Source organism: Vanessa cardui, chromosome 28 (genome assembly GCF_905220365.1).
Source record: "Vanessa cardui chromosome 28, ilVanCard2.1, whole genome shotgun sequence".
Classification (NCBI taxonomy): Eukaryota; Metazoa; Arthropoda; class Insecta; order Lepidoptera; family Nymphalidae; genus Vanessa; species Vanessa cardui.
Window position 1 is genome coordinate 3,294,976 of NC_061150.1, and position 20,670 is coordinate 3,315,645.

The following is a 20,670-nucleotide window of genomic DNA, read 5'->3' on the forward strand; positions in this document are numbered from 1 at the left end:
ACCGTTTGACGTGGTCGTGCGCGTCGAGGTGCCGGCGCAGCTTGGTGCGGTCGTGGAAGCGCCGCTCGCAGCGCGCGCACGCGTAGCGCTGGTCGGGCGGGCGGTGCGCGCGGCGCTCGTGCGAGCGCAGGTTGGACGTCGTGTGGAAGCGCGCCGCGCACGAGGCGCACGCGTACTTCTTCGCTCCTGCGCGAGACGGACGCCCCCTCGCTTACTCGCTATTGCCATTGCTGTCGCTATCGCTATTGCTATCGCTATTGCTGTTACAATTCGTCATTGCGGTTCTTGTCATTCTTGTCTAGGTACAGCAGTATGAGTTATGACGCTATATCTCCTCTGAATTAAATCGACAAAAATCTTTTTATTTTTTTTTTTATTTTTTTATTTTACTGTATAAGAATTACGAATACAAATTCGAGGAACGTCTCTCGTCTTTTATTTCTACTTTTTTTTTTTAATATCATTTATATAGTGATTGATTTTGTTCGTTTTATTTATAGGTATTTTGAGCCAAAAAATATAACAATTTGTAAAATGTATTATAATTTAGAATATTAATTTATATTTCGAACCAATAAAATAATTACCTACTTCATGTATTTTTTTGTAAAATATCTATATTTTATTTATCTGTGGAAAAGAAATGATTAGTTTTGGCGGGCTTTTAGTAAGAATACCTATAAATTACATTACCTACTTAGTGAAAAAATAAAATGTCGTGTGTTCGACAAAGATAAATAAATATTAATCATAAATCGATGTACCTACCTAATATCCGTTCAGTGTAACATTTTAATAATAAAATTATGCAATTTCAACTACCGAAAGCAGATTTCTTACAATAGTCAGGTATTAAGTATAGTGATATATTTCAAAATAATCGATTCGATTCAGTCGCTTTACGTTTAAAAAAAAGCTACTTATGTCGTTTGTTGTATTGGTTTTTTTAAAATGTAGTGCTCATTTGTTTATAAATACATATACGAATATCGTAATGTTTAAGTTTTCGGTTTGACTCGCAGCCAACGTCCATACCACGTTGAATACACCGGTTCTCGTCCGATCACCGAAGTTAAGCAACGTCGGGCGCGTTCAGTACTTGGATGGGTGACCGCCTGGGAACACCGCGTGTCGTTGGCCTTTTTGCTTTTTCTTTTTATTTCTCGTACTCGTAACAAATTTAGTATTGCTATTTTTTCTTTTGAGTTTTTTTTTTTAATTTTTCTAAATAATCTTTGAGATATGTAATTACAAACATTTTCATAGATGATTTTGCATTATGTTGTCGTATTTGAATACAAAAAGCGTCGAGTAGGTAATCGTCATTTTTGTGTTTTCAGAGATAAACGCGAATATGTATTGGTTATTATTGTCATTTTAATTTTGTCATCAGATTTTGATTTTAACATATTATGTGTGTACGATACGATACCTACTTAATGCTTAATTCAGTTTCATCGATAGATATAGCGATTCAAACAAAATCCAACATTCGATAACAATTATTTTATTTATTATTTACAAAATAAACACACATCACATACTCTGGTGACGTGAGACATATCGATAACTACAAATATGAATATCGTGAACTCTATCGAAGATGTAAATAGGTAAATACGTGTATTCATATCGATCGATCATACAGCGAGTCCGTACGCTCGAACGCATCGATTTCAGGAACTTCGAGTACTACAATGATCGCTTGATCGCTTCTACCGAAGACGTCCGAGGGATACATACGCCTTCGTTGCGTGTCGATCAGCCTCTCCCACAGAACCTAATACATATATCATCTCAATTTTTCAAAACATTAGTGACGCTTCCATCTTCAAAAATGGAAATGACACGAGAACGCTTCGGCATTTCGAATGTTTCAGTCGTGAGCAACTCGTTCCGGACGATACGAGTTAGTATGTCGTGCGAGAGAAGCTGGTCCGCAGTGCCGCAGAGCGAGCAGAGCCTATCCCGAGTGTCGACCCCGGGCGCCGCGTCACTGCGGCTGCGGCTGCGGCTGCGGCTGCGGCTGCGGCTGCTCCCCCAGCAGCAGGCGCGTGGGTCGCCGGCCGGGCCGCTGGGGGGGCACCGACACGGCGTGCTGTCTCTCCAGGTGCCGCTTCCAGTGACAGCGACGAGAAAATCGCGCGAGACAATGATCGCATTTGAACCTGGAATCATCACGATCACGATCACGATCACGATCACGATCACGATCACGCTGAGCATAGACATCATCACATCGCGTCACACGTGGCGTACCGCGCGTACCGTTTGACGTGGTCGTGCGCGTCGAGGTGCCGGCGCAGCTTGGTGCGGTCGTGGAAGCGCCGCTCGCAGCGCGCGCACGCGTAGCGCTGGTCGGGCGGGCGGTGCGCGCGGCGCTCGTGCGAGCGCAGGTTGGACGTCGTGTGGAAGCGCGCCGCGCACGAGGCGCACGCGTACTTCTTCGCTCCTGCGCGAGACGGACGCCCCCTCGCTTACTCGCTATTGCCATTGCTGTCGCTATCGCTATTGCTATCGCTATTGCTGTTACAATTCGTCATTGCGGTTCTTGTCATTCTTGTCTAGGTACAGCAGTATGAGTTATGACGCTATATCTCCTCTGAATTAAATCGACAAAAATCTTTTTATTTTTTTTTTTATTTTTTTATTTTACTGTATAAGAATTACGAATACAAATTCGAGGAACGTCTCTCGTCTTTTATTTCTACTTTTTTTTTTTAATATCATTTATATAGTGATTGATTTTGTTCGTTTTATTTATAGGTATTTTGAGCCAAAAAATATAACAATTTGTAAAATGTATTATAATTTAGAATATTAATTTATATTTCGAACCAATAAAATAATTACCTACTTCATGTATTTTTTTGTAAAATATCTATATTTTATTTATCTGTGGAAAAGAAATGATTAGTTTTGGCGGGCTTTTAGTAAGAATACCTATAAATTACATTACCTACTTAGTGAAAAAATAAAATGTCGTGTGTTCGACAAAGATAAATAAATATTAATCATAAATCGATGTACCTACCTAATATCCGTTCAGTGTAACATTTTAATAATAAAATTATGCAATTTCAACTACCGAAAGCAGATTTCTTACAATAGTCAGGTATTAAGTATAGTGATATATTTCAAAATAATCGATTCGATTCAGTCGCTTTACGTTTAAAAAAAAGCTACTTATGTCGTTTGTTGTATTGGTTTTTTTAAAATGTAGTGCTCATTTGTTTATAAATACATATACGAATATCGTAATGTTTAAGTTTTCGGTTTGACTCGCAGCCAACGTCCATACCACGTTGAATACACCGGTTCTCGTCCGATCACCGAAGTTAAGCAACGTCGGGCGCGTTCAGTACTTGGATGGGTGACCGCCTGGGAACACCGCGTGTCGTTGGCCTTTTTGCTTTTTCTTTTTATTTCTCGTACTCGTAACAAATTTAGTATTGCTATTTTTTCTTTTGAGTTTTTTTTTTTAATTTTTCTAAATAATCTTTGAGATATGTAATTACAAACATTTTCATAGATGATTTTGCATTATGTTGTCGTATTTGAATACAAAAAGCGTCGAGTAGGTAATCGTCATTTTTGTGTTTTCAGAGATAAACGCGAATATGTATTGGTTATTATTGTCATTTTAATTTTGTCATCAGATTTTGATTTTAACATATTATGTGTGTACGATACGATACCTACTTAATGCTTAATTCAGTTTCATCGATAGATATAGCGATTCAAACAAAATCCAACATTCGATAACAATTATTTTATTTATTATTTACAAAATAAACACACATCACATACTCTGGTGACGTGAGACATATCGATAACTACAAATATGAATATCGTGAACTCTATCGAAGATGTAAATAGGTAAATACGTGTATTCATATCGATCGATCATACAGCGAGTCCGTACGCTCGAACGCATCGATTTCAGGAACTTCGAGTACTACAATGATCGCTTGATCGCTTCTACCGAAGACGTCCGAGGGATACATACGCCTTCGTTGCGTGTCGATCAGCCTCTCCCACAGAACCTAATACATATATCATCTCAATTTTTCAAAACATTAGTGACGCTTCCATCTTCAAAAATGGAAATGACACGAGAACGCTTCGGCATTTCGAATGTTTCAGTCGTGAGCAACTCGTTCCGGACGATACGAGTTAGTATGTCGTGCGAGAGAAGCTGGTCCGCAGTGCCGCAGAGCGAGCAGAGCCTATCCCGAGTGTCGACCCCGGGCGCCGCGTCACTGCGGCTGCGGCTGCGGCTGCGGCTGCGGCTGCGGCTGCTCCCCCAGCAGCAGGCGCGTGGGTCGCCGGCCGGGCCGCTGGGGGGGCACCGACACGGCGTGCTGTCTCTCCAGGTGCCGCTTCCAGTGACAGCGACGAGAAAATCGCGCGAGACAATGATCGCATTTGAACCTGGAATCATCACGATCACGATCACGATCACGATCACGCTGAGCATAGACATCATCACATCGCGTCACACGTGGCGTACCGCGCGTACCGTTTGACGTGGTCGTGCGCGTCGAGGTGCCGGCGCAGCTTGGTGCGGTCGTGGAAGCGCCGCTCGCAGCGCGCGCACGCGTAGCGCTGGTCGGGCGGGCGGTGCGCGCGGCGCTCGTGCGAGCGCAGGTTGGACGTCGTGTGGAAGCGCGCCGCGCACGAGGCGCACGCGTACTTCTTCGCTCCTGCGCGAGACGGACGCCCCCTCGCTTACTCGCTATTGCCATTGCTGTCGCTATCGCTATTGCTATCGCTATTGCTGTTACAATTCGTCATTGCGGTTCTTGTCATTCTTGTCTAGGTACAGCAGTATGAGTTATGACGCTATATCTCCTCTGAATTAAATCGACAAAAATCTTTTTATTTTTTTTTTTATTTTTTTATTTTACTGTATAAGAATTACGAATACAAATTCGAGGAACGTCTCTCGTCTTTTATTTCTACTTTTTTTTTTTAATATCATTTATATAGTGATTGATTTTGTTCGTTTTATTTATAGGTATTTTGAGCCAAAAAATATAACAATTTGTAAAATGTATTATAATTTAGAATATTAATTTATATTTCGAACCAATAAAATAATTACCTACTTCATGTATTTTTTTGTAAAATATCTATATTTTATTTATCTGTGGAAAAGAAATGATTAGTTTTGGCGGGCTTTTAGTAAGAATACCTATAAATTACATTACCTACTTAGTGAAAAAATAAAATGTCGTGTGTTCGACAAAGATAAATAAATATTAATCATAAATCGATGTACCTACCTAATATCCGTTCAGTGTAACATTTTAATAATAAAATTATGCAATTTCAACTACCGAAAGCAGATTTCTTACAATAGTCAGGTATTAAGTATAGTGATATATTTCAAAATAATCGATTCGATTCAGTCGCTTTACGTTTAAAAAAAAGCTACTTATGTCGTTTGTTGTATTGGTTTTTTTAAAATGTAGTGCTCATTTGTTTATAAATACATATACGAATATCGTAATGTTTAAGTTTTCGGTTTGACTCGCAGCCAACGTCCATACCACGTTGAATACACCGGTTCTCGTCCGATCACCGAAGTTAAGCAACGTCGGGCGCGTTCAGTACTTGGATGGGTGACCGCCTGGGAACACCGCGTGTCGTTGGCCTTTTTGCTTTTTCTTTTTATTTCTCGTACTCGTAACAAATTTAGTATTGCTATTTTTTCTTTTGAGTTTTTTTTTTTAATTTTTCTAAATAATCTTTGAGATATGTAATTACAAACATTTTCATAGATGATTTTGCATTATGTTGTCGTATTTGAATACAAAAAGCGTCGAGTAGGTAATCGTCATTTTTGTGTTTTCAGAGATAAACGCGAATATGTATTGGTTATTATTGTCATTTTAATTTTGTCATCAGATTTTGATTTTAACATATTATGTGTGTACGATACGATACCTACTTAATGCTTAATTCAGTTTCATCGATAGATATAGCGATTCAAACAAAATCCAACATTCGATAACAATTATTTTATTTATTATTTACAAAATAAACACACATCACATACTCTGGTGACGTGAGACATATCGATAACTACAAATATGAATATCGTGAACTCTATCGAAGATGTAAATAGGTAAATACGTGTATTCATATCGATCGATCATACAGCGAGTCCGTACGCTCGAACGCATCGATTTCAGGAACTTCGAGTACTACAATGATCGCTTGATCGCTTCTACCGAAGACGTCCGAGGGATACATACGCCTTCGTTGCGTGTCGATCAGCCTCTCCCACAGAACCTAATACATATATCATCTCAATTTTTCAAAACATTAGTGACGCTTCCATCTTCAAAAATGGAAATGACACGAGAACGCTTCGGCATTTTGAATGTTTCAGTCGTGACTCGTGAGCAACTCGTTCCGGACGATACGAGTTAGTATGTCGTGCGAGAGAAGCTGGTCCGCAGTGCCGCAGAGCGAGGAGAGCCTATCCCGAGTGTCGACCCCGGGCGCCGCGTCACTGCGGCTGCGGCTGCGGCTGCGGCTGCTCCCCCAGCAGCAGGCGCGTGGGTCGCCGGCCGGGCCGCTGGGGGGGCACCGACACGGCGTGCTGTCTCTCCAGGTGCCGCTTCCAGTGACAGCGACGAGAAAATCGCGCGAGACAATGATCGCATTTGAACCTGGAATCATCACGATCACGATCACGATCACGCTGAGCATAGACATCATCACATCGCGTCACACGTGGCGTACCGCGCGTACCGTTTGACGTGGTCGTGCGCGTCGAGGTGCCGGCGCAGCTTGGTGCGGTCGTGGAAGCGCCGCTCGCAGCGCGCGCACGCGTAGCGCTGGTCGGGCGGGCGGTGCGCGCGGCGCTCGTGCGAGCGCAGGTTGGACGTCGTGTGGAAGCGCGCCGCGCACGAGGCGCACGCGTACTTCTTCGCTCCTGCGCGAGACGGACGCCCCCTCGCTTACTCGCTATTGCCATTGCTATCGCTATCGCTATTGCTATCGCTATTGCTGTTACAATTCGTCATTGCGGTTCTTAATTGTCATTCTTGTGTACTACTGCAGTATGAGTGTTATGACGTATGTCCGAATAGAGATTGGCTCCACTCGAATATACCGCTATTTCTCCTCTGAATTAAATCGACAATGTTATCGACAAAAATCTTTTTTTTTATTTTCCTGTACTTATAAGAATTACGAATAAAAATTCGAGGAACCTCTCTCTGTTCTTTTATTTTTACTTTTTTTTTTTTTTTAATATCATTTATATACCTAGTGATTGATTTTGTTCGTTTTATTTATATTCAGTCAGCCAAAAAAAATAAAAAATTTGTAAAATGTATTATAATTTGGAATATTAATTTATATTTCGAACCAATAAAATAATTACCTACTTCATGTATTTTTTGTAAAATATCTATATTTTATTTATCTGTGGAAAAGAAATGATTAGTTTTGGCGGGCTTTTAGTAAGAATACCTATAAATTACATTACCTACTTAGCGAAAAAATAAAATGTCGTGTGTTCGACAAAGATAAATAAATATTAATCATAAATCGATGTACCTACCTAATATCCGTTCAGTGTAACATTTTAATAATAAAATTATGCAATTTCAACTACCGAAAGCAGATTTCTTACAATAGTCAGGTATTAAGTATAGTGATATATTTCAAAATAATCGATTCGATTCAGTCGCTTTACGTTTAAAAAAAAGTTACTTATGTCGTTTGTTGTATTGGTTTTTTTAAAATGTAGTTGCTCATTTGTTTATAAATACATATACGAATATCGTAATGTTTAAGTTTTCGGTTTGACTCGCAGCCAACGTCCATACCACGTTGAATACACCGGTTCTCGTCCGATCACCGAAGTTAAGCAACGTCGGGCGCGTTCAGTACTTGGATGGGTGACCGCCTGGGAACACCGCGTGTCGTTGGCCTTTTTGCTTTTTCTTTTTATTTCTCGTACTCGTAACAAATTTATTATTGCTATATTTTTTTTTTTTTTTTTTCTAAATAATCTTTGAAATATTTACAAATATTTTCATAGATGATTTGCATTATGTTGTCGTATTTGAAGACAAAAAGCGTCAAGTAATTGTCATTTTTGTGTTTTCAGAGATAAACGCGAATAGGTATGTATTGGTTATTATTGTAATTTTAATTTTGTCATCAGATTTTGATTTTAACATATTATGTGTGTACGATACGATACCTACTTAATGCTTAATTCAGTTTCATCGATAGATATAGCGATTCAAACAAAATCCAACATTCGATAACAATTATTTTATTTATTCTTTACAAAATAAACACACATCACATACTCTGGTGACGTGGGACACATCGATAAGTACAAATATGAATATCGTGAACTCTAACGAAGATGTAAATAGGTAAATACGTGTATTCATATCGATCGATCGTACAGCGAGTCCGTACGCTCGAACGCATCGATTTCAGGAACTTCGAGTACTACAATGATCGCTTGATCGCTTCTACCGAAGACGTCCGAGGGATACATACGCCTTCGTTGCGTGTCGATCAGCCTCTCCCACAGAACCTAATACATATATCATCTCAATTTTTCAAAACATTAGTGACGCTTCCATCTTCAAAAATGGAAATGACACGAGAACGCTTCGGCATTTTGAATGTTTCAGTCGTGACTCGTGAGCAACTCGTTCCGGACGATACGAGTTAGTATGTCGTGCGAGAGAAGCTGGTCCGCAGTGCCGCAGAGCGAGGAGAGCCTATCCCGAGTGTCGACCCCGGGCGCCGCGTCACTGCGGCTGCGGCTGCGGCTGCGGCTGCTCCCCCAGCAGCAGGCGCGTGGGTCGCCGGCCGGGCCGCTGGGGGGGCACCGACACGGCGTGCTGTCTCTCCAGGTGCCGCTTCCAGTGACAGCGACGAGAAAATCGCGCGAGACAATGATCGCATTTGAACCTGGAATCATCACGATCACGATCACGATCACGCTGAGCATAGACATCATCACATCGCGTCACACGTGGCGTACCGCGCGTACCGTTTGACGTGGTCGTGCGCGTCGAGGTGCCGGCGCAGCTTGGTGCGGTCGTGGAAGCGCCGCTCGCAGCGCGCGCACGCGTAGCGCTGGTCGGGCGGGCGGTGCGCGCGGCGCTCGTGCGAGCGCAGGTTGGACGTCGTGTGGAAGCGCGCCGCGCACGAGGCGCACGCGTACTTCTTCGCTCCTGCGCGAGACGGACGCCCCCTCGCTTACTCGCTATTGCCATTGCTATCGCTATCGCTATTGCTATCGCTATTGCTGTTACAATTCGTCATTGCGGTTCTTAATTGTCATTCTTGTGTACTACTGCAGTATGAGTGTTATGACGTATGTCCGAATAGAGATTGGCTCCACTCGAATATACCGCTATTTCTCCTCTGAATTAAATCGACAATGTTATCGACAAAAATCTTTTTTTTTATTTTCCTGTACTTATAAGAATTACGAATAAAAATTCGAGGAACCTCTCTCTGTTCTTTTATTTTTACTTTTTTTTTTTTTTTTAATATCATTTATATACCTAGTGATTGATTTTGTTCGTTTTATTTATATTCAGTCAGCCAAAAAAAATAAAAAATTTGTAAAATGTATTATAATTTAGAATATTAATTTATATTTCGAACCAATAAAATAATTACCTACTTCATGTATTTTTTGTAAAATATCTATATTTTATTTATCTGTGGAAAAGAAATGATTAGTTTTGGCGGGCTTTTAGTAAGAATACCTATAAATTACATTACCTACTTAGCGAAAAAATAAAATGTCGTGTGTTCGACAAAGATAAATAAATATTAATCATAAATCGATGTACCTACCTAATATCCGTTCAGTGTAACATTTTAATAATAAAATTATGCAATTTCAACTACCGAAAGCAGATTTCTTACAATAGTCAGGTATTAAGTATAGTGATATATTTCAAAATAATCGATTCGATTCAGTCGCTTTACGTTTAAAAAAAAGTTACTTATGTCGTTTGTTGTATTGGTTTTTTTAAAATGTAGTTGCTCATTTGTTTATAAATACATATACGAATATCGTAATGTTTAAGTTTTCGGTTTGACTCGCAGCCAACGTCCATACCACGTTGAATACACCGGTTCTCGTCCGATCACCGAAGTTAAGCAACGTCGGGCGCGTTCAGTACTTGGATGGGTGACCGCCTGGGAACACCGCGTGTCGTTGGCCTTTTTGCTTTTTCTTTTTATTTCTCGTACTCGTAACAAATTTATTATTGCTATATTTTTTTTTTTTTTTTTTTTAAATAATCTTTGAAATATTTACAAATATTTTCATAGATGATTTGCATTATGTTGTCGTATTTGAAGACAAAAAGCGTCAAGTAATTGTCATTTTTGTGTTTTCAGAGATAAACGCGAATAGGTATGTATTGGTTATTATTGTAATTTTAATTTTGTCATCAGATTTTGATTTTAACATATTATGTGTGTACGATACGATACCTACTTAATGCTTAATTCAGTTTCATCGATAGATATAGCGATTCAAACAAAATCCAACATTCGATAACAATTATTTTATTTATTCTTTACAAAATAAACACACATCACATACTCTGGTGACGTGGGACACATCGATAAGTACAAATATGAATATCGTGAACTCTAACGAAGATGTAAATAGGTAAATACGTGTATTCATATCGATCGATCGTACAGCGAGTCCGTACGCTCGAACGCATCGATTTCAGGAACTTCGAGTACTACAATGATCGCTTGATCGCTTCTACCGAAGACGTCCGAGGGATACATACGCCTTCGTTGCGTGTCGATCAGCCTCTCCCACAGAACCTAATACATATATCATCTCAATTTTTCAAAACATTAGTGACGCTTCCATCTTCAAAAATGGAAATGACACGAGAACGCTTCGGCATTTTGAATGTTTCAGTCGTGACTCGTGAGCAACTCGTTCCGGACGATACGAGTTAGTATGTCGTGCGAGAGAAGCTGGTCCGCAGTGCCGCAGAGCGAGGAGAGCCTATCCCGAGTGTCGACCCCGGGCGCCGCGTCACTGCGGCTGCGGCTGCGGCTGCGGCTGCGGCTGCGGCTGCTCCCCCAGCAGCAGGCGCGTGGGTCGCCGGCCGGGCCGCTGGGGGGGCACCGACACGGCGTGCTGTCTCTCCAGGTGCCGCTTCCAGTGACAGCGACGAGAAAATCGCGCGAGACAATGATCGCATTTGAACCTGGAATCATCACGATCACGATCACGATCACGATCACGCTGAGCATAGACATCATCACATCGCGTCACACGTGGCGTACCGCGCGTACCGTTTGACGTGGTCGTGCGCGTCGAGGTGCCGGCGCAGCTTGGTGCGGTCGTGGAAGCGCCGCTCGCAGCGCGCGCACGCGTAGCGCTGGTCGGGCGGGCGGTGCGCGCGGCGCTCGTGCGAGCGCAGGTTGGACGTCGTGTGGAAGCGCGCCGCGCACGAGGCGCACGCGTACTTCTTCACGCCTGCGCAATCAATCACCACGTATGTAACTTTCTTTTCAACTCTTTATACAATTTAACCTGAGCCGCTCGACGGCACTGTGTCATTTGATATCTATCGAATACTTGTTCGCCTGTCGAGTATTGCTATTCTAATATAAATTTGAGTTTATATCAAACTTGCCTTTATACGCGGTCGTATTCGCATTTACTTGGTGGTAGGGCTTTGTCCAAGTTCGTCTGGGTACCTACACCCACTCGTCAGTTATTCTACCGCCAAACAACAGTAGTAAGTATTGTTGTGTTCCGGTTTGAAGGGTGAGTGAGCTAGTATAACTACAGGCACAAGGGACATAACATCTTAGTTCTCAAGGTTAGTGGCGCATAAGGAATAGTTAATAGTTCTTACAGCGTCATTGTCTATGGGTGATAGTAACCACTTACCATACCAAAAAAATGTTAGGGAAGATGCAGACATAGACATCAGATATAGAAATATTGATTTAATTCGAGTATACTAGACATCAGCACAAAAATCTTCCCCTATTTTTAACCGAATTTAATAAAATCCTGTATAAATCAAGCTTTAACCCTATAGAAGGCTACTCATATTTTACTTAACACATCGACCAACTCCTAAAACGATAACAATAGTAACGCTGGTAACAAATAGTATCTTATGTAAATGACAATAGATATTTAGTGTTGTCTTAAATTTTCGCGATTATTACGCATTTAAATATGGATTAAATAAGGATGTCAAAAATAATTAATATATGCGATTCAAATCCGTTATAACTAGTTTTATTTCAATGCGTAATAATCGCGAAAATTTAAGACAACACTAAATATATAACTAAATAAATAAATAACTAGTTTTATTTCAACAGATATTTAATTGTTATTTGTATATATAACCTCAGGTACATCGCAATCAAGACCAATGTTTAAATAACTATACCTTTATATATATATATCTATAAGTTCAGGTATACTACTTACATTTACGTTACTCATTTTGGTATTGAAATAGACTAAACAGTTCACTGACCCTGAATACCCTATTTAGGGTCAGGAGGAGACACAAAGCTGTATTATCGGTTAGAGTTCGTTCCGCCATTATTGTTAAACGTTCGGGGTGGGCACATGACCCAGTTTGGGCAGTGGTGTAGCTTAGTGAGGAAGGGAACCGGTGCATAGAAAAATAATTGGGCCCTCACCCCCTATTTAACTAATAATTACCCTTTAAAATTATAAATACCAAATAAGACATCTTGTGCGCAGGGTCATAATTTTCTAGCTTCAGAAGCTTAAGGTTTATTTTAGAGGGCCCCCTGAACTCCGGGGCCCTGGTGCTTTTTGTTTTTTTTGTTTTTGTTTTTATGGAATAGGTTGGCGGACGAGCATATGGGCCACCTGATGGTAAGTGGTCACCATCACCCATAGACAATGACGCTGTAAGAAACATTAACTATACCTTACATCGTCAATGCGCCACCAACCTTGGGAACTAAGTCATGTCCCTTGTGCCTGTAGTTACACTGGCACTGCAGCACTGGGCCTTAGGTCGGTTACGCCATTGAGTGCGACGCTTACCGAAGTGCGTGCGCAGATGCTTCTCGAGGTCGTACTTGATGGCGGAGCTGTAGTCGCAGTGCGCGCACGCGTAGCGCGGCGCGGCGTGCGAGCGCGCGTGCGTGTACAGCGAGCTGCGGTGCACGAACGCCTTGCCGCACACCTGCGCACGCGCAACACAACACACCGACTGATTAATCAAATATTACATCATATCTATTACAAAAAAAAAAACCGCATCAAAATCCGTTGCGTAATTTAAAAGATCTTAACATACATAGGGATAGACAGATTTAGCGGTGAGCAACTTTGTTTTATACTATGTAATTGTGATATATGTAATCTGGTTGCCATGGCAACCTTATCCTGGCAATAAATTATCAAGCAAATTCACGTATTTTTCTTTATCCACAAAAATCTCAGTAATGATGATAATGATATTCGCTAGCTACCTCATAACACCAACAGATCACACGTCACACCGCAAAACAATAACAACAGTCAACCGAGCGCGGCTTTATAACAGCCTTCACATATAGAAAACGTTGACTCATTTCATACATTTAAAAAATAATTATCCTATTACTTAGTAAACAATTAATAATTTCATGCATCATAAGCATTGGGACAAAATCGAGTAAAATTGTATTTATTTCTATCTTTTTTTAAGTATAATATGTTAATAGTTATTGTTAGCGCCTGCCATAAATAGCATAGCAACCTACTCACCTACCACTCATTTTATACGCATGTGACCACATGTTACCGTTCTGGACGGTAATCGCACAATAATTAAGCTGTACATCTCATTGTTCATTCGTTTGCGCCATATCATTGTACCATTCGCTAATAAATTCCCCAACTATACGCACGTCCAATAAAGAGTTCTAATTCTACAAGCATCGAGTTTTATTTGAACTCATCTTATACAATACAGTTATACATAGAATGGCATAGAATACTTTAAGCTATGTTATCACATAAGTGCCTATATTGATAATAAAGTTCTTAAATCTAGGTATTTACTTCGCATATCCAGCTGGTATTCTCCAGGTGTAGTTCCTTCTTGTGCTTGTCGGACTCCAGCTTGGAGCTGAACCTGAGGTCGCACGGCTCGCACCTCAACCGACTGAATTTGAACTTCCTCACGCGGGGACTCCCGCCCTTCTTGTACGGGCCGCGTTTACTTATCACCTTGTTCTCTATTTCACTGTAACACACATACAAAGATTTATACAAAATGTTTTTTTGTACCGAGAGGGCACAGATTTTCAATGGCAATCCGATCGAGCCTCCTCTTCCATTAAGGCTTGGAACATATTCCACCACGCTGTGCCAATGCGGGTTGGTGGAATGCACATGTGGCAGAATTTCGATGAAATTAGACACATGCAGACTTCCTCACGATGTTTATCCTTCACCACCGAGCACGAGATGAATTATAAAAACAAATTAAGCACATATACATAGTGGTGCTTTCCTTGGTTCGAACCCGCAATCATCGGTTAAGATACACGCGTTCTAACCACTGGGCCATCTCAGCTAAATCGATGGATGGATCAAGAATGAACAGTTATACAAATTGTTAATACCACATATAGGTTATACATATAGATACATACATACAAAAACAACAACAGCCTGTAAATTACCCACTGCTGGGCTAAGGCCTCCTCTTCCATTAAGGACAGGGTTTGGAACATTTCCACCACGCTGTACCAATGCGGGTTGGTGGAATGCACATGTGGCAGAATTTCGATGAAATTAGACACATGCGGGTTTCCTCACGATGTTTTCCTTCACCGCCGAGCACGAGATGAATTATAAAGTAAAATTAGATTAATTCAAACAAGACATAAAATAATTTAATTAAACAATACATACCTCTGCTTTTCCGTTAACAACTTTGGTGCTTCAACTTTTGTTATATTTGGAACGCATTTTTCTTCTTTATCCGACGAATAATCATCACAAACATTCTCAATTTCTACTTCTTTTAAATCACAAGTATCATTAACTTCATCAATTTTGACGGTAACAATGACATCTTCATTCTTGTCCGTTAATTCAACTTTTACTTTCTTTAAATGGATTTGTTGGAGCGTCTGTGCCGAGAGGAGGCATATCGCTTTGAACTTGTAGGCAATTGATAGTTCTTTTAAGCAGTTGTCACATATATTTGTCGGCAGGCCCTTTTCTTCTTTCAACTGAAAATCATTACAATTCTTACTTTAACGTATTAAAATTGAGTGAATAGGCTATTTGACTAGTTTTTAAAATCCATTTTATATTATTTAGTTAAGGAACCCAGTAAAAGTTAATTTTTTATTTCTAGTACATATTTGCCCAAAAATATCATAATAAAAATTCCATATTTAAATAGCGCGTGAAAACGCTACTTGGACAATATGGCGCTGCAATGGGGTCGGTGACGTCACTTTCTTGTATTTTAATCTGTTACATATAGTAGAAAAGCAAGGCTAACAAGAAAGTGACTTCATCATAAGCCCGGCCAATCAGAAAAAATGCACTTTTATTTATGGATTTTTGAATAAATTAAGTATTATTTTTAACTTTCATTAGTAAATAACCATTTTTAAACTCATAATATACACTGATTACAATAATTCACAATTTATTTTTTGCATTGTCAAATAGCCTATCGAAATGAGGAGCCGATGTTAAAGAAGTGTTAAGGTATTAGGTAGCAAGTGAAGTGTGAGGCAGGTAGGAGCTAGGTGGGAAGAGTTGATGGAGATTGTATGAGGTATATAAATGCCTCGCTTGGGTAGGAACAATGTATTATGCACAGTGAAATCATTTACATAGTAACCTGTTTTATTGATATATATTTTAAAGTTAATTAATTATAATAGTAAATTCTATGATATAAACTTATTTGATAAAACAATTTTATCTTCTCTGAATACCTTTGATATATGAACACTATTAATTAATATGTATGTTGTGTACATTGAGTAAAATTGTCGAATGATTGACATTTAAAGTGGTTGGTCTAACGGGATGAAATTTTAGACAGAATTTCCTTGAGGAACATAGGTAACCATTAAAGAAAAGTTTTTCATAATCAATTACCTAAGGACTTGAAATATAAGAGGTGAAAATTTAGTATTTAGGTATGCTGTTGGTTGAAAACAGTTGGTCTTTCATCATGTTTTCATGGAAAACAGAAATATAGAAATGGATTTTTACCCGTCTACTGATGCATAAAAGACAGTTACAATATTCTAAAATTCAGTGCTGCAAATAAATAGTTCTACTGGTAAGGCAACCAAAAATCTTAAATATTTAATAAAATTTGTTGTGGTTGTGAATATGTGTTCAATGGAATATCCCATTGGATACACAGTTATATGTATTTTTCGCCTAGAAAATAGGATATGTGATCAACCAGTAAATTATTTCATCTGATTGAATCTCTGGGCGAAAATTGAACCTATTGATACAAGTAGAGGCGGGTTGGGTCTACCAAAAGTCTCTACGTAGGCTACTAGTAGGAATTAAGACGGGTGTTAAGTTTTAAGTACAATTATTATATTTAAAGGCAAAAAAATTATATTTTGATTCGTATTAAGACTATTTTGAACTTACTTGAATACCAGTACAGAACTCAATTTTATCCATTATTTCATTATTGCTGTCTTCAAATATATTTATCATATTATTATTTTGTGAAAGGCACACCCGACAGGAGTTAATAGGGTCAAAATCTTGTTTTACTTCACTAGTATCGCAAAATGCACTCGCTTGATTCATATTACACTCTATTACGTACATTTTATGTTAAACTTTTATGTATATCTACTTGTAAATATAAAAACATGAATTTTACAAAATAAATTATATTTTGTTTTTGCAAAAACTTATCGGGAAAATAATTAAAATAATAATCTGTCAATTTATACTACAACTTCAATCCCAAATACAGATTACAAACTATGATAGCTACATATGTACCGTAGATCACAGATTAAAAATATCACTCGCAATAGCTTTCTCGACTTGGCAGGAAGATACTATTTATTTATAAATTTGTTCTTAATTCTAAAATCCAATTTAAACAACAACCAAGTCGCACGAAATAGACAACATCACCTTAATTATTGTAAATGATTATTTTATTAAAAATTTTAAGTGTGAATCTAAAAATTTTTAATAATTATTTTTATTTTATTATTAATAAGTTTAAACTAAGTATTAACAATACTAGTATTTACACTACAACTTTTATTATATTACACACTAAAACTACGACGACCTCCGTGGTCGAGTGGTGTGTACATCGGTTTTCATGGGTACGCAACTCCGAGGTCCCGGGTTCGATTCCCGGCCGAGTCGATGTAGATTACACATTACAGTAGTTTTCTATGTTGTCTTGGGTCTGACTTATTATGGGATCAGAGTAATGTTTGTGATGGTGTAAAAAAAACTATAATGCCACTTAATGCAAACCCGACTAATTTGATCAATTAAGATTCGGTAGATATTCCTTTTTTGTCTTATGTAACGGACGTGGACATTGGGACTTTTTGTATTTATATTCACTTTCTTCTTAAAATACTTAATAATTTGTACTTTTATTTTTTAACTAACATGTTTCACAAATTATAAATAATAAAATACATCACTAATGTGTTTAGGATTTGAATAGTTCTGAATTAAAATGATTCACTTGCTCGCTCATTTATCCTATAAATAACGAAACTGTTTTTTACAATACTTCTAGAACTATTATCAGCGAAACCGTGACGCCACCTCAGACCTGAACTTGGAGATCTGGAGGCCATGGGGCAATAAGGCAGTGGAGGCCCGACAACAGCAAAAAACAACAGTGGAAAAGAAGCCCCAGATACAATACACACATATTGCATTAAAATATTCAAATCTTCTGAAATATGTTTTTGTTTTATTTCCATCTTCTGTGATGACCCTGAGCCAATTGTTCTGGTTAACTTAGCCTAAATTGTCCCCTGCCACCCCTTGGAATGCGTTTATTCATACAAATATTTCCCATAATAATCAGCTCTTACAAATCCTGAAACATTTATGAGTGAATATTTTTTACAGTGGAGAAAAGAAAAGAGTATTTTTCCCATATATACTAGCTTGCTCTATCCTCTCAGAGAAATATCATATTAAAGTTATACACAACAGTAACTTGGTGGTAGGGCTTTGTGCAAGCCCGTCTGGGTAGGTACCACCCACTCATCAGTTATTCTACCGCCAAATAACAGTACTCAGTATTGTTGTGTTCCGGTCTGAAGGGTGAGTGAGCCAGTGTAACAACAGGCACAAGGGACAAAACATCTTAGTTCCCAAGGTTGGTGGCACATTGACGGTGTAAGGAATAGTTAATATTTCTTCCAGCGTCATTGTCTATGGGCGATGGTGACCACTTACCATCAGGTGGCCCATATGCTCGTCCGCCAACCTATACCATAAAAAAAGTAAAAATAATCATTAACTAATTTAGACCTTTTTGAAGTAACAGATTAGTAGTATTGTTTTTATTAATTGAGCATTTCGCACCTTTTAGAACAATGAATTTAATAATTTCGGACATAACTGTAATAAATGTTTACAAAGAGCGAAGAAAACAGAAATAAAATTTATAAGCGATTATTTGTCACACTGCACACAGTATGAAATTCGCTTTACATTCAAATGTCAAATTGAAATCGTGTCTGTCAGGCGTCGAAATACTAACCGCAAACATTATTCCGTGGCGAATTGTGTAAATTTAACATACATTGCGTTTGAAACAGCTACGCGAAATATATTCGGTGAGTCTTATAAATTATTACTTATAGGTTATGTCGGTATCTTTTATCATAGGTTTTTTATCTATATCACTTCAATATTTACCGATATTACTGATTGTATAAGCCGGTGTAACAAGTGCCGATGGCAAAAATTGATTACAACTTGTTAATTATTAACCGGTCAATGCCCGCGACTCTACCTATACGAATTTTAAACACTTATTCTGTATTACCTCTTATCAAATACTTAGGTAAAGTAATTTAACATTTACAACAATGATAGGTGCTTTACATTGATAATTGAATAATTTTAAATACACATATAACCTTGTACTTATTTTATTATAAATGTAATGAATAAATTATCTAACTAACATGAAATAATTTTAAATAATTTTTTTTTTTTTTTTTAATTTAAACCCTTGCTATATACGTAAAAATGTACAAAAATACTTAGATCATCTGTATATATTGAATTTTACCTGATTATGATGATATCATTGGTATAACATGATATTTGTTAATTCTCAGAATAAATAAAATTATTACATTTTCTGTGGGTTACAGGAGCTTCTCTTGTTCTATTTTTAATTTATAATTTTTCATTTGGTACATCAACTTTAGTACCTTTGCGACTCTGAATTACAATAATTTTAGTTGAAATGTTATTTATTCAATAGCTTCTTAGAAACATTGTTTTGTCTACAATTTAAAAATATAATTGCTTCTCAACTACAACATGTATATATTGTCATTTTACTACATAAAATGTGAAGTAATTACCAGTTCATAAATACATATTGTATAAATAGAATTTTCAAAAAATTTATTAGTTTTTCTGTAACATTACAAATTTGTTATTAATTATTTAATGTTATACCTTCAAAATAATATGACAGCTCAGGAAAAGTGTAAACTGTAATTTTTATGTGAGAAACATAGAACAAAATAGTTTTGAAATATGTAGATCCTATAGAGTATCTATAATTTGTTATATAAATATGTTTGTTTAGTCTTATGGTTACCATAACAGTTTTTCCTTATACAACAATGTCAAAATACCCATGAATTTCCTTAGGTTACTCATACCTTAAAGTTTCCTGTAGCAACTTGTACATCTTGTTTTCAGAAGAATAAGTTTAGACAATTATTTTGCCGATCAACTTTTTATATGCTTTGGATTTGTTTTATATTGAAACTAGTTGTTGCCTACAGCTTTGCTCGCATTTAAGTCACCTATGTTCTTTCCTTTCAAGTTTGCTTAACACAAAATTTCAATTGATTTCAGTTTGATTCAGTTGTGAAAGAGCGACAGACAGACAGATAGAGAGACATAGACTTTCTTATTTATAATATTAGTATAAATTATTTGTTGTTTAAGGTGTTGTTGTCTATAGCCTTTTATCTATGATTTCAATTTTTTTTTAGTCTAACTTAAATATATAAGCTGTGGCCTTTTAAATTTAAATATATTTTAATGGATATAGGATTCTGTTTATGAGTCTTAGCTAATGATTGTAGCTTGAAATCCAGGATAATGCTAGTGGATTCTTATGTGCCTCATGTGTTTTTATTAATCTGCTCGGCTGTGAGGGAAAATATAATAAGGAAACTTGTCTGTGTCTAATTTAAATCTATTCACATGTGTAGATGTTCACCAACCAACAGTAAAGTAGCATGTGGGAATAAATTATAAACCTTTTCCTTTTTCCTTCAAAGGAGGTTTTAACCCTGTTGTAGAAACTTAATAGCTAGTCTACTGTTTTAGTACAAATATTAAAATGTATTATGTGTTGAAGATTCTTGAACAAA

The 20,670-nt window shown here is 38.0% G+C and overlaps 7 protein-coding genes and 5 non-coding genes across 13 annotated transcripts in view; 6 read left to right on the forward strand and 6 right to left on the reverse strand.

The window, feature by feature from the left end:
* LOC124541378 overlaps positions 1-411 on the reverse strand; it is a 1,240-nt gene extending 829 nt beyond the window's left edge. The window contains exon 1 of the mRNA XM_047119234.1: positions 3-411. Coding sequence (XP_046975190.1) covers positions 3-228 — 226 coding nt within the window. The 5' untranslated portion in view covers positions 229-411. The remainder of the gene's footprint in view (positions 1-2) is intronic.
* A 610-nt stretch (positions 412-1,021) lies between these two features.
* On the forward strand, positions 1,022-1,140 carry LOC124541791. The gene has a single exon (XR_006967286.1). It is a non-coding gene; the product is annotated as a 5S ribosomal RNA (ribosomal RNA).
* A 351-nt stretch (positions 1,141-1,491) lies between these two features.
* LOC124541645 (salivary glue protein Sgs-3-like) lies at positions 1,492-2,674 on the reverse strand. The gene is made up of 2 exons (XM_047119572.1): positions 2,269-2,674; positions 1,492-2,168 (listed from the first exon to the last, which is right to left on the reverse strand). The coding sequence occupies exons 1-2, from the start codon at positions 2,492-2,494 to the stop codon at positions 1,798-1,800; spliced, it is 597 nt and encodes a 198-aa protein (XP_046975528.1). The 5' UTR covers positions 2,495-2,674; the 3' UTR covers positions 1,492-1,797.
* Positions 2,675-3,287: 613 nt separating this feature from the next.
* On the forward strand, positions 3,288-3,406 carry LOC124541792. The gene has a single exon (XR_006967287.1). It is a non-coding gene; the product is annotated as a 5S ribosomal RNA (ribosomal RNA).
* Positions 3,407-3,757: 351 nt separating this feature from the next.
* Positions 3,758-4,928, reverse strand: LOC124541643 (salivary glue protein Sgs-3-like). Its single transcript, XM_047119568.1, has 2 exons — positions 4,523-4,928; positions 3,758-4,434 (listed from the first exon to the last, which is right to left on the reverse strand). The coding sequence occupies exons 1-2, from the start codon at positions 4,746-4,748 to the stop codon at positions 4,064-4,066; spliced, it is 597 nt and encodes a 198-aa protein (XP_046975524.1). The 5' UTR covers positions 4,749-4,928; the 3' UTR covers positions 3,758-4,063.
* A 613-nt stretch (positions 4,929-5,541) lies between these two features.
* LOC124541793 lies at positions 5,542-5,660 on the forward strand. The gene has a single exon (XR_006967288.1). It is a non-coding gene; the product is annotated as a 5S ribosomal RNA (ribosomal RNA).
* A 351-nt stretch (positions 5,661-6,011) lies between these two features.
* LOC124541619 lies at positions 6,012-7,224 on the reverse strand. The gene is made up of 2 exons (XM_047119542.1): positions 6,766-7,224; positions 6,012-6,683 (listed from the first exon to the last, which is right to left on the reverse strand). Exons 1-2 carry the CDS (start codon positions 6,989-6,991, stop codon positions 6,397-6,399), a joined length of 513 nt encoding a protein of 170 aa, XP_046975498.1. The 5' UTR covers positions 6,992-7,224; the 3' UTR covers positions 6,012-6,396.
* Positions 7,225-7,836: 612 nt separating this feature from the next.
* Positions 7,837-7,955, forward strand: LOC124541794. Its single transcript, XR_006967289.1, has one exon. It is a non-coding gene; the product is annotated as a 5S ribosomal RNA (ribosomal RNA).
* A 494-nt stretch (positions 7,956-8,449) lies between these two features.
* Positions 8,450-9,502, reverse strand: LOC124541632. The gene is made up of 2 exons (XM_047119557.1): positions 9,044-9,502; positions 8,450-8,961 (listed from the first exon to the last, which is right to left on the reverse strand). Exons 1-2 carry the CDS (start codon positions 9,267-9,269, stop codon positions 8,675-8,677), a joined length of 513 nt encoding a protein of 170 aa, XP_046975513.1. The 5' UTR covers positions 9,270-9,502; the 3' UTR covers positions 8,450-8,674.
* A 613-nt stretch (positions 9,503-10,115) lies between these two features.
* On the forward strand, positions 10,116-10,234 carry LOC124541795. The gene has a single exon (XR_006967290.1). It is a non-coding gene; the product is annotated as a 5S ribosomal RNA (ribosomal RNA).
* Positions 10,235-10,728: 494 nt separating this feature from the next.
* LOC124541742 (zinc finger protein 771-like) lies at positions 10,729-17,008 on the reverse strand. Of its 2 annotated transcripts, XM_047119685.1 has the most exons (7): positions 16,688-17,008; positions 14,960-15,282; positions 14,102-14,285; positions 13,097-13,238; positions 11,341-11,524; positions 11,121-11,252; positions 10,729-11,090 (listed from the first exon to the last, which is right to left on the reverse strand). In XM_047119685.1, exons 1-7 carry the CDS (start codon positions 16,871-16,873, stop codon positions 11,078-11,080), a joined length of 1,164 nt encoding a protein of 387 aa, XP_046975641.1. In that variant the 5' UTR covers positions 16,874-17,008; the 3' UTR covers positions 10,729-11,077. The 2 variants fall into 2 exon arrangements, with proteins under 2 accessions (XP_046975641.1, XP_046975640.1); XM_047119684.1 differs by having other exon boundaries at positions 10,729-11,252.
* A 1,741-nt stretch (positions 17,009-18,749) lies between these two features.
* The window catches only part of LOC124541544 (ATP-citrate synthase), a 71,399-nt gene continuing 69,478 nt past the window's right edge, over positions 18,750-20,670 (forward strand). The window contains exon 1 of the mRNA XM_047119460.1: positions 18,750-18,879. The gene's annotated coding sequence lies outside the window, so the exon portion shown is untranslated. The remainder of the gene's footprint in view (positions 18,880-20,670) is intronic.